This window comes from Lycorma delicatula, chromosome 4, assembly GCF_047948215.1.
Source record: "Lycorma delicatula isolate Av1 chromosome 4, ASM4794821v1, whole genome shotgun sequence".
Classification (NCBI taxonomy): Eukaryota; Metazoa; Arthropoda; class Insecta; order Hemiptera; family Fulgoridae; genus Lycorma; species Lycorma delicatula.
The window spans coordinates 50,219,602-50,233,733 of NC_134458.1; the positions used below are offsets into that span (position 1 = coordinate 50,219,602).

Sequence of the window (14,132 nt, forward strand, 5' to 3'; positions counted from 1 at the left end):
AACCAAAATTACATTTATTTTAATAATTATCATTTAACTTCTTCTCTTGTTATTAAAATCTTTTATGGGATTCAAGCAAGTCTTTCTCTCGCAAAAACCCGAATTCATTTAGTAAACAAGAAGTGTAGTTGAACAAAAATCCGCTAGGTTAGTTACTGGCGGGTACTGATCCATTCCTCTCTTTTAGAGACTATGCAGACGCTCAAGCGCCATCTTATTATCTATGTTTGTAATGTATCCCCAGTGTTGAGTGTTCTAGTCACATTCGTGTTTGTATTTTTATGACAGAAGCATGATTCAAGATTGAATTTACATGACTTAGTGTATCGATTTTATACTTTTTTATTGTCGTAAAAAAAACTTTAAATATAAAGAGGAGATTTGCCATATTTTCATCAATTTATTGACGACATGTATTTTAACGTTTTAAATAGTTTTATATTCTTATGCCTTGTAACTATTGGTAAGATAATTTATATATTTCCTAGATTTCTTGTTGACGTTTATTTTGCATATTATTGAGTGTACATGTTTTAATTCTGAATATGAAATAATTTTCCAGTTGCTACTAAAAATGGGCGGGGTTTTAGGGTTATGGATCTTCTGTTATAGTTAATTCTTTGTACAATTGTTCGTCGAATGTACAGGTTATGAATTTGCGGATTGGGTATTAATTTTTCGTAATTCATATCTTTCATAGTAATTTGATTTTCAGACTGCCCCAGAATATTTTTTTCGTCGAATTTATATAGTTTAACATGTAGAAATAGTAGCTAAACTCTCTTACAGTACTTATTATTTACACCTATATTCTCATGTGATTTTGTTAATTTAAATAATTACGAATTAAACTATGCTGTATTGCACTTTTTCATTTTTAAACATAAATTCGTATTTTTGCCCAAAGTTTTTAGCATATATTTTTACGCAGTTTGTAATTTTGAATGAGAAAGTATTTTCTGTGATTGGAATACGATGATTTAAACATTACTGAATTATGAATAATTACTCGTACAGTTAGTTTGTATGATTGTATTTAACTTGGAGTATAACTTTATTAAACAGTTTACTACAGTGTATTAATTTTAAAAGGGTTTTTATTACTAAAAAATTACCGCTCTGTAGTTTATGTGTGCTTGAGAAGAAAAATATAGTTAAAAAGGAAATATAAAACATTAATGAATAAGCATATTCTTTGTAGTTAGAATTCATAGATCCCTACCAAGGAAAGCACATATCTGATGTTAATTAATACAGTGTTTACTTACATTTATAAAGATCAGTAGATAAGATATTAAATGATGTACCAGTTTTTTTAAATTCTATTAGGTGATAGATTTAGCATAAAATTTGATCAAGTTGAAATGTAATTTATTTAAATTTTGTTTCCTGAATAGTAAAAGTTATAAATATTTTCATCCTCTTAATTATTTAAATTTATTACTGACAAATATATTTGAATCATCGAAAAAGAAGCTTATTATTCACACCCAGAAATTACATCTCTCATTTCTCTTAATTAACCAACTCTAAAGATAGTTAAAGAATGTTTCTTTCACTTGAGATATTAAAAATAATGGATATAACCAAATATATTTATACTTTAGCCTTGAATTATTACTGATAATTACTGTAATAGCATTTTCTTGCCAAAAAAATATTTTTTTTACATCACATAAAATATCACTGAATTTATTAGTTGATCAAAATACACTTATTAAATTAGAGTTAAAAATCACTTTTTATAATCTGCAATCAGTTACATTTAATAAAATGTAGTAAAACCTAATAATCTTTTATATTATTAATGATAATGTTTTATAAAAGGTTAAGAATTGATTCAGTTCAGACTTCATTACATAGATAAAATGTATTTGCTGTGGGTTTTATGTATATAATATCTGTGAAAATTAATATCTGTTCAGTTTTATTATTTTGCAAATAATAACTGTTTAAACATTTATATTTTTCTGACTTGAATTATTATATTATATATACTTTATCTCACATTAAATGAGTTAACTGTTCAATCAAACTACTGTGTGATTTAATATTAATACATTGTTCAGTTGAGTTTGAGGATAAATATCTGAAGTAAACACTTTTTATAAAGAGTTTATCATAAAGTAAAGAGAGATAAGTATAATAAAGATGTTTTTAATAAAGTAACTTATGTAAAAAATTTCTCTTCAGTTTTGCGTATGTCAAATAGCTTTAATTAAAAATGTTTGACACCTTGTGAGAGGATATTTAAGTAAATCTAAAAAGTAGCCTGTTCTTAGAGATCTATTTCCTTGGCTGCTTATAAGCAGTCAAATAGGAAGGGATCATTAAACTTAAAATTGTCTGATTTTATATACATTGTGATGTATGTTATCTTGTTTTTACGTTTGCTTATGGTTGAGATTATTATTTAACAATCTTTAATTCTTATGTATTTTTTTATCTGTAATTTTCATATTCGTCCAGGAAGCTGCCTGTATAAAATTTAAACGAATTTCTTCATACCTATGATATTATTGTTAGTAGGTTAAATTCAGAACTGATGAGGTTGTTTTTCTTACAGTTGTATATAAAAATAGCGTAAATTTATATTATTAAGAAATCTGGGTCATGGAGTTTTTACATAAAGTTAATTTAAAACTTCATTACTGAACTGTTCCAGTTGAATTGTTATTCTTAATAAATTAATAAATATACTGTGCTACTATAATAGTCATTATAATTAATTTTGCTTTTTGTTGTCAATGGTGACATTGATGATGGTAAATATTCCTATCTGTAATTTTAATACTTTAAATTATGAATTTGTAACGGTCTGGAAGTTTAAACATAATTTAAATGTTTTTTTTATATATTATTTTCGCAATTTATAAATTGTGAAATAGTAACTACATTTTTTTTCTTTACACAGACAATATGGCAAAAAAGGGTCTCAGTATTTGCCAGATTTCATTTGAAGTGTAAAATAAATATAAATAAATTTTCAGAATATAAAAGTTTGTTGCTTCAAAATAAGTTGTCAGCACTGAGATTGGGATTTCTCTGCAATTTTTACTGTGTAATAGATTAAAGTATTGTAATTAAAAATATGATCTTCATAACTTTCCTTTAATAATTAATTTGTAACACTGAAATCTTAACAAAGTCAACATACTGTGTTCCTTATGCCTATGTGTCATAGTTGCTGAAATTTCATACTTTTATATAAATGGAAAATTATGTAATTTAAACCCTTTGAGATTCAGTAGACACATTTAAAAACAATATTTTGAATAATATTTCAAAATTTAAAACACCAATTGTGGATTTCATGAGATATAATCAGGGAAAGAATTAGAACTTAAAAAGTAGGCCTTTTTCAGATTTATCTGAAAATACCTCAAATAAAGAATAAAAATTGTTTTCAAGGTAGTCAACAATTGTAAACTTGAACGAGGTAAATTCTATATTTACTTTTGCAGATATGACAACCCATTTTCAAAATATTTTTCCCAAACTTGGTTGTAGATCATATCTAATTTTTGTAATATAAGCATACTTTGACCTTAGCATCCCATTTAAAACTTGTGATATTGTTCTTCCTTTAAACACTGTTCATCCACCATTTTAAGTTTTTTAGTATAATATGAATATTTTTATATAGTTCTCTTATTACTTTATAAAATTAATCTTTACTGTTACTTTATTTCTTCCTCCAGTCTCATCATAAGAGTTTTTTTTATTGATGTTAGATTAAAACTATAATTTAAATATTGACATGATGGAAGTATGTTTACTATCTCTGTCACTGATTAAAAATATTAAAAATGGTATAAAATATTTTATATCAGTGATCGAGATTGTAAAAATTCCTCTGTAATTTTAATATTTTAAATAGTGTTTCTGATTAAATTTTACAAGAAACCATTCTGAGAAGCTGAGATCTCCTCCAAAAAGCACAAAACAAATTGGTAATAGTCTGGAAGTTTACTTACAAAAGAAATTTGTATAAATTTTTTACTAAAATCACATTTTTTATGTGTTCCTTTTTTTGTATAATTTTTACTAAAATATTTTTTTTTAAACCTAGCATTTAAAGGGATCATTAAATTTAAAATTGTCTGATTTTATATACACTGTGATATATGTTATCTTGTTTTTATTTTTGCTTATGGTTGAGATTATTATTTAACAGTCTTTAATTTTTATGTTTTTCTTATCTGGAATTTTTATATTCATCCAGCAGGAAGCTGTCTGTATAAAATTTAAGCAAATTTCTTGATACCTTTGAGATTATTGTTAGTAAGATAAATTCAGCACTGATGAGGTTATTTTTTCTTACAGTTGTATTTTAAAAATAGCATACATTTATGCTATTAAGAGATTTGGGTCATGTAGTTTTTACGTAAAGTTAAACTTCATTACTGAACTGTTCCAGTTGCATTGTTATTCTTATTAAATTAATAAATATGCTGTGCTACTATAATAGTAATTATAGATTATATGTTTTGAACATGTTATAAAAATTTTGCCCTTAACTATATTTCTGTTATGATTTAAAAATGTTTAATAACATAATCATCATTGTAAAAACAGGTTTCATTGTGGTTTTATTAAGCATTTAATTGAAAATACATTTATTGTAAATTTCTTACCTTCATTCCTGTCTGTTACTGAGAGCTTTCAGCATGTATTGTTGAAAGCACAGCACTTAAATAAATACTTTTGGAAGCTGTGTTATATTTTTATTATACAGGATTTTTTATTGTCTTGTGAGTTTCATTTAGTTTTGAAAATATGTAGGTTTATTGTCATCCATAGTATTAGATGAACATAATTATAATAGTGTAGGATATGTATAGACATAATTACTGACATTTGTAAGTATACATGGTTTTGAAAGTGTAATTGAATGGCATATTATTGTTCTGTGTTATTCTTAACTTTCATCAACCTTAATATCCTGTCATCATTTTTTGTGTATTGTATTAATTTCTTTTTTCAACATTAATATTTTAAAAATTTAATATATATATTTTTTTTAAGGCAGATTTCATAAGAAAGCTACCTATTGTAATGGGTACTATGATTCGACTTCCTAAACATTTTGACATATCTACGCGTTTCACATCCCTCAGACCCCAAAACCACTGTCAGCTCAAAAGTTTATATATATATATATATCACTTTTTTGTGGTCATGATAACTGCCATAATTTTGCGCCAATCACTTTCAAGTTGTTCCTTAAAAATAACTCGTCCCAAAATCTCGGTAAAGTTCATTAACGGCCAAAATCGGACCATGGGAGTGGAAATGGGGGGCTTTTTCGAAAAACAAAATATTGCTATAACTTTCTTATTAAGTAAAATATCGAATTGGTTTGGTTTAAAGTTTACTATTCTTTGGATAAGGGCCTAAAACTTACGTAAGTAAAGTTTTTTGATATCACCAACCATTGGCCCAGGGGGTGGAAAAATGGGGGTTTGAAGACAAAAAAATATCATACCTTTCTTAATAGGCACAGTATTGAATCGGTTTAAAGTGATCGTTTGTCCTCTAAACATTACCTAAAATGTTTGTCTGTAACAATTTTTGATATGACCAACCCTTACGGCAAGGGATGACCAAAATGTTGCTGGAATTGTAAGAAGATGGGTCTTGTCGTATGCTAAACATGTAAAACTTTTTTCACATGCAACCATTGTCGTATTGAGTAAATTTGAAGTTTTTCTTAACTTTAAGGTGGAAATCTTCTTTATCTCCTACTTAGCTCTGGTGAAATGTATCTCCGCCTTCCGGCATGCCGAAAGGAATTTTTTTTATAATCAAAAACCAAATCGAACAACCCAAGTACAGAATTACAAAGTAAATGAAATGACACTTACCTTATTTTTCTTTTCTTTATTCTAGTAGCACTTTCACGGGATCCTGCATCATCAGCTGTACATAAATTATATAAAATTACATATCAAAACATAACAATTTTTTTTTTTAGAAAAAATTGAAGATTAAAATATTAAAATTAAAATTACTATCATATATAGAAAACATGAAGCCAATTAAATAAAATAATTAGATTAAAATAAAATATTTTATAAATAATTAATTACATTGACATAAAGTACTTTTATTTTTAAAGTTAATTTTAATTTTTGATTCTTAATTGATGTCATATTTAAATATATGTAATTGTTTTATTTAATTGACTTAATGTTTTCTACATATAATAGTAATTTTAATTTTCATATTTTAATTTTTCTAAAAAAAAATTATGTTTTAATGTGTAATTTTATATAATTTATATACAACTGATGATGCGAGTATCCACGAAGATGGTATTGGAATAAGAAAAGAAAAATAAGGTAAGTGTCATTTTATTTACTGTGTAATTCTTTACTTGGGTTGTTCAAGATGGTTTTTGATTATAAAAATATAATATATTGATACAGAGGAATAGGCTCTTATTATAAGTATTAACTTTAGAAAAAATAAAGTATATTTTTTAATATGACTACCCAAACATTTACATGTCACTGTTGTTTAAAAGGCATGTCATGCCACTTTTTAGATTGACACAAGACACATGTCTTGTATCGAATACTATTGTGGATACAATACCTAACAGGCAATGATTTACTATCGGATAACTTTTGAGTACAAATCCGGTACTTACGTATTAACGCCACCGCAGCTACAGCTTTATTTAAAAACAAAGTAGTCAGTCGGGTTTCGGTGGAAAATGAACATTTTCTGGTATATATAAATGGTATGTAAGTATTATATATAAATGGTTATTTATGTTTATTTTATTTTATAAATATAATTTAACCAAACTTAACCTGTGCTCGCTTTGCTCGTTAACCTTGACTAATTATAATTAACACCGTAATCTTTTGAGTATTTATTTAATAAATTCAGTAATTATTGCAATTATTTATTATTTAAATAATCAAAACACTCCTGTTAATTAGTCGAGTGAAGCGAGCGTAGGTTAAGTTTGGTTATATATTTATAAAATAAATAAATTATAACCATTTATTAAAATTAATAAAGAGACTGTTTTGAATCTGTGTTAAACTCTATATCGGCCCATTTTCCACCGAAATCCGATTGACTACTTTGTTTTTAAATAAAGCTGTAGCTGCGGTGGCGTTAATACGTAAGTACCACAAATCCACATCCATTTAGTGAATAGAACTGATTTAAATGTTTTAACTTTAGTTAGTTGTGTTACGTGTTTTTCTTTGGATTTAATTATTTTAAAATATATTTATTCATTGTGTTTATTTTGTTTTACTCTGAACATAATCATTTTTTAAGAAGCAAAACAAGGTAGCAATATTTCTTTGATATGACCAGTAAGATTGTCCAGTTCTTAAGTTGTAGCTGTAATTATTTGTAATTAATCAGAAATCTTGCTTATCTCTTAGGCATTCAAAGTATCTGAGTTTTTTTTTCAAATTGAACCTTGTATCGGTGATGTCAATGTAAATTTATATTATTTTGCAGAATAGTTATTTGTAGGAAGTTGGCTGTGTACTTTTATTATGATTACATGTGTGATGATGTTTATGTTAGCATGATTATGTTTTATGATGTTACATAAAATATGCAGTATAGTAAAATTTCATACACATAATTCCGTAAATCAAAATTTTGTAAAGAAATTATGACCAAACTAAACATGACATGACATGACAAATCAATTTTAAAGCTTTGCTGCTAGCGTAAAGGGAAGATTTTGAATTTAAAAAAATTAAGAGAAATTTTAAGTTAAATAAAAATTCCCTTTTAATAAATATAAGGAGAGTCAAATCAGCTTTTAAAAGTAAAACAAAAGAAAGAACATTTAAATTCTGAGTTGGCTTGTAATCTATCCAATCTAAGCTCTTACAGCTTATATTTTGTGCATATTTTTAGCACTTGCAAATAGTTTTCACTCGACTATGGAAGGAATTGCTTCAGTATTACAATTAACTTAAACTTAAAATTTAAATTTGTGTTCAGCTACGTACTGCATAATTTTTTGTATGTATATCCATGTTTATTTATATTATAGTGTTTCCCACTTTTATAATTTATTTTTTCTGTATTTTCTTTATACGTTTTAATACTGAAGTGTTTTTTAGGTTAGTTTAATCTGATTGTTATGTTATTGCTAATGTTGTTATTATTAATATTTCTTTTTTGATTAGTTGAATGTGCATGCAAATTTGTAAATGATACTTAAAATTATTGGCTTTACTCAATAATTATCTTGGTCCTTAATTCTAACTAGCAAACATTATGAAGCAAAAGATTCCTAATCATAAAGAAATTTGTAACTTTTTTGTTTATTTACATATTTATCTCAATATTGCTACTCTATTTTGTGTATCCATTGTTTTCTTGGTCCTGTAGTTCTGACAGTGGGTACTCTGCTGTATAATACTGCAGTTAATGTATAGGTGTTTTATCGGTATATTTTAAAGGCATTTTTGTTACCTTTAAATTTATTATAACAATTCTTAAACTGCACTTCAATATGTTAATTTTTATCAAATAAACTAACGTTTATTATAAATATTTTTATTATTAAGTTTTAAAAATTATATCTGTACTAAATTGTATAACCACATATTTCGCCGTAACATTAAGTTTTTTTATTACAGATATATGTTTGCGATATTAATGTAGTCTTCAACAGTTAACATAGAAAAATGGAATTTTACAATACTTCTATGTCAAAATGATTTTTAATAAATTGCATCATAGCATCAGAATATAATTATAAAATCTAAATATCTTGTTCTTGGTACTTTCTTTTCTCGTTTTTTCACATTTAATCCTTTCACAGACATCTCTACTTCATCAGAATGTATAAAATTATATATTAAAAACATATTGTCGCGTGTTTGCAGTTCGACAAGGATATTGAGAGACAAATAAACTAAATATTTCTTATAAATACAATTTATTTATCTAAAAACATATAAACAAAACAAATAATAATGATGTCAATACATATATAGAACATACAAAATATTAATTCAAATAAAAAGGACAAGATTTGTTTAATGACAGTTAAATTATAAAAACCAAAATACAATCCAGTTTACTAAAAACGTTATAATGATCGCTAGAACCTAATATTGCAGTAACAAGAAAACAGTTGAACAGTCTTAAGTTCATACACTTCACTTTCTACAAATATTATTACTTTTAGTTTTCACAGTAGAACTACCCTACACTTTATAAATGAGTAGAATACTGTCACTTTCACTACTGTTTACCAATAGCTCACCAAACAACTTCTTGCATATTCACCCTCTGCCAGCATATCAATCGGAGCCGTACCGGATATCACGAAGATGGCCTCAAGCAATACCGATCGGTAAGCCATCGCAACATGCAGCGCAAGCCGCAAGTGCTGTCTATCTTAGTACAATTACATTTAACCTTCAGATCTTGAAACCATACTGGAGCTGTGTATAAGATGACCGAGGCCACTGTGGATGCTATGAGTCTTCTCCTGGAAGCACGGGGGCCACCGACATTCCTAATCAACCTAGAGAGACTGCCGATGACACCTCCGCTTTCTTGCACATCTTATCAATATGCACCTTGAACCCCCTCGTACTATCCATCCAGACACCAATATACTTCACTCCGTCCAAGGGGGGTCACTTCTGTTCCTTCCAATCCAACGATCCTCGGGATCCTCCTTCCTGTCATCTGGATCTAGTCTTATGTAGTGCAACCTTGAGCCCTCTAGCTAGCCCACCACCAGGGCACCATTGGCCCGGATCTGAATCTCGCCTACGCTCCTTCCCATCACCATAATGGCAAAGTGATCCGCATAGGTGAGTATCTGCACCCTTTTCTCCACAGTTATGATGACCTTCTCACCCTCTTCGGAGGCTTATCGCCTCCTATTGCTTATTGAATGCAAAATAGCATTCCAACCAATAATATTGAAAGCATTTTCAATATCTGCCATAATCAACACCGGTATCTCCTGAGTTTGTCTAGTTTCCGATGCAGCCACTTTACCAATCTCCAAAAATTTTTTTAAATTTAATATTTTTTAAATGATTTTTTTATTTTATAAATTAAGATTTAAAAATATATTCAAATTATAATACCAATAACATTAGTTTTATTATCTGCCTCTGATTTTAATAGCAGCAAAATTAATAATTTTATGTTATTGACTAAGATGCTTATTAGAATTACTGCTTATTTTTATGTTTTTAATCAAATATACTCATACAATTCTATATGTTCTGGTGAACTAGAAATCTCCATGAAAGCAATAACATAAAAAAAAGAAAAAGAGTACCCAGTAAGTAGGTGATAAGTTATTTCAGTATTGAATATTTTTTTATTAATCTTTTTTTTTTAGTTACATGTCAACGAACGCCAACAATTTCTTATATCACTCAAGTACAAATAAAAGATATAGGGGACACTGTTGAGCTGGAGTGTTCTGTTCAGTATGCCGATCAGTATCCTGTTCTGTGGATGAAAGTTGATAAACAAAAACTCACTGAACCAGTGCCAATTTCAACTGGTAGCTCTCTTATTATTCATGAAAGTAGATTTGCACTGAGAAAAGATACTGCAAGTTCTACATATACTCTACAGGTCTTAATTTTTAATTAATAATATATAATAAGTCATTAACATGGTTTCTTTACAAAATTTATTATTTTAATAGTTGAATGCAAAAGTTAAGCGTAAAAAACTTCTGAAGTGAATGATATATATGTATAAACTATATAAACATACAATTTGTTATAAACTCCTATGTGAATATGTGGCTGTTAGATGCAGCAGTTTTACCTGACAAACTATCATATTTGTTCTGTAAAATCTTTTAATTCTACTTATATAGTATGATAAAGCAAAAATAATTTTTAACATAAAATGTAAAAGAGGAGTTAGAAAGGTGTTGTTCATTGCAACTTTCTGTGTTCATCCTCTAGTAGTAATGTTAATATTTGATCTCTAATCTTAATTTATGTAATTATAATTCCCATAATGGTCCTGTAAAGATAATGCATGTTGTTTGTCTAAAACATTTTGAGCCTAACGTAGAAAGACATATTTTTTCTGGCAAATATTGTTTTATTTTTCAACAGTCTTCTTTCAAGTTAATACACTTTTTCCAGCTATGCTCTAATCTCTTTAACACTTCCAAATAGTAGTTGGCATCTTTCTCTGCAAAATAGGCATTCACATATGTGGTAACCTCCTTCTCCATTGAAAATCTCTTTCCTCCAAGTGAAACTTTAAGGTTAGGAAACAAGAAAAAGTCACTTCGGACCAGATCTGGTGAATACAGTGAATGGCCAACCAATTCAAAGTGCAGTTTTTGAATTTTAGCCATGGTGACCATCAAACTATGATTAGGCACATTGTCTTGATGGAAAAGAACTTTCTTCTTCTTCTTCAAATGTGGTCGTTTTTTTGCAATTTCTGTTTTCAGCTTGTCAAGTAATGATGCATAATACTGTCCCATTATTGTTTTACCTTTTTGAAGATAATTGATAAAATTCCTTTACTATCCCAAAAAAACAGTCACCATCACCTTCCCGGCCGATGGAACTGTCTTTGCCTTTTTTGGAGCAGGTTTACCCTTTGCAGTCCACTGTTTTGAGTTGTTTCATCTCAGGAGTGTAGTGGTAGATCTATGTTTCATCTACAGTTATGAATCGACAGAAAAAATCTGACTCATTCTGCTTAAACTGCTCCAGCAGGGCCTTGGAAATGTTCATTCAAATGCAGTTTTGACCCTAGGTGAGCAAACATGCCACCCAACACGTGGATAGCTTATGCATGCCAATTCTTCAGTTAATTTATGACAAACACGTTCTTTCAATATGCCCATAGTCTTTGCTGTCTCTCTAACCTTAATTCGATAGTCATCCAGTACCATTTAGTGAACTTTTTCAGTGAAATCGGTGGTGGTTGCGGTTTTTGACTGTCCTGAACACTCATCACCAACGAAGCTTTTACGACCATGTTTAAATTCAGCTGCCCATCTTTTCTCAGTGGCAAATTTTGGACACAGTTCTGGTAAACAGCATCCAACTGTGTTTTAATTTGGGTAGGTGTATTCCCTTTCAAATACAGGTATTAAATCGCAGCACAATATTTGATTTTTCCATTCTCATAAAAACACTCACAATGACTTACTCAAGATTATCAAACAACAACTAAGCGTCCAAAATAGCTGAAATTTTAGTGAGTACCTTTCAATGCATGCACAAATACATTCCCTAACTTTTGTTGATGAGTGCTGCCATCTTCATGTTGAGGCTCAAAACTTTTCAGACAACCCTCTTAGCTTAGTAAAAGCATCAAGCTGTAACACCAAGGATCTGTGGGATCGCATTAGTTCATATTAATATATTTTTTATTATTTATTGTATTTGCTAAAATTAATAACACATTCAAATCCTGATCATGTTTTTTAGTTTAAATTTAATATATTTGAATATTTTGCAGATAAAAGACATTCAGGAGACTGATGCCGGTTTTTACCAGTGTCAAGTATTTATTGCAATGAATAACAAAATCAGCGCAGAAGTTGAACTGCAAGTGCGCCGGCCGCCAATCATTTCTGATAATTCTACTCGATCAATCGTTGTCAGTGAAGGCCAAAGTGTTAGTTTAGAATGCTATGCTGTTGGCCATCCTCAACCTAGAGTGTCATGGCGAAGAGAAAATAATGCTATTCTTCCCACTGGTGGCTCGATCTATAGGTATGTATTTTAGGTACATTTTTAATTGTTTATTTGTGTAATTAAATATGTAGTCTTGATCTAGCTCAGAGGTTAATTTATTATTACTTACTGTTAGGGTAAGTGGTGTACATTTATTTTTGGTTGTAAGACTCAATTTTAAATCCTGTTTGTCTGTCTTTTTTTTTTTATCATGTTGCCTGCGCATAGGTGAAATTTATTTGGCAGGGTTTTTTTTCAACCAGATGCCCTTCATGAAGTATTTGGCATTTAAAAAAAATAATTCTATTCTAATTATGTTGTTATATGTGTACAATAACTAGTCCTGCACCAACAGTGGTAGACAACATGAATTGCAACTCTGTAATTGGACTTTTGTTGAATAAGTAATTATCTTGTAAAATTCTCAGTTTAGATTCATTCTCAGACAGTCTTACATTTCTTCAATTCAATCTTATGATCCCTTATTATAGTGGATTACAAAAAATGTTTTCTCTGTAAATAGCAAAGCATTCTTCATCACCCCTATTAGGTAGTTATAATGCACTTATTTTCCTTTTATTTCTTCAAATTTTCAATCTGTCATTTTTATTGACAGGGCTGCAACATTGAATCACTATTTTTTGTTTTTATCTTTTGCTCCAAGAGAGTTAAGATTAACTTTCCAGATAATTTTTTTTGATTCGATCATATGGTGTAGGTTTGAGTTAGTAACTGAATGAAAAATAAATATTTATATATATATATATATATACATAATACGTAATACGGCAGCTCGAAAGAGTAAAATAACACGCTTTTCTCAGAAAAGATCCAACTAAAATTGACTTAAGTGGTCCCATGTTGGCCGTAAAAGCATAATAATAATAATAATATACTTAATATTAAAACTTTCTTTATATTATTTTTCTTGTTAGCACTTTCTCAATAATATCACAGCTTCATCAGTTGAGAGTCAAAATAAAATAGATAAAAATATTTTTTTTAAATCTTTTTTTTTAATTTAGTGATTTTATTTATAGTTGATTAAAAATAATTTATGTTCTCATTAGTGTATAGAAAAAATGTACATATCTGTGTATGTTTTAATTACATTTTTTTTTAGAGGAAATATCTTGAAGATAGCAGCAATAAAAAAAGAAGATAGAGGTACATATTATTGTGTGGCTGAAAATGGAGTAGGAAGAGGAGCAAGAAGAAATATCGCTGTTGCTGTTGAATTTTCACCAGTTGTTACCGTACCACGTCCTAGACTCGGACAAGCATTACAGTATGATATGGATTTGGAGTGCCATATTGAAGCTTATCCTCCTCCTGCAATTGTCTGGCTTAAGGATGAAGTCCAACTTTCAAACAACCAGCATTACAGGTATTAAATTTGCAGAACACTTTTATGATATTCTGGAAGTTCTCAGATATCTA

The 14,132-nt window shown here is 28.5% G+C and overlaps 1 protein-coding gene across 1 annotated transcript in view; it reads left to right on the forward strand.

Moving 5' to 3' along the window:
* Positions 1-204: 204 nt before the first annotated feature.
* Lac (septate junction protein lachesin) overlaps positions 205-14,132 on the forward strand; it is a 28,980-nt gene continuing 15,052 nt past the window's right edge. The window contains exons 1-4 of the mRNA XM_075362929.1: positions 205-463; positions 10,367-10,608; positions 12,475-12,731; positions 13,816-14,079. Coding sequence (XP_075219044.1) covers positions 412-463; positions 10,367-10,608; positions 12,475-12,731; positions 13,816-14,079 — 815 coding nt within the window. The 5' untranslated portion in view covers positions 205-411. The remainder of the gene's footprint in view (positions 464-10,366; positions 10,609-12,474; positions 12,732-13,815; positions 14,080-14,132) is intronic.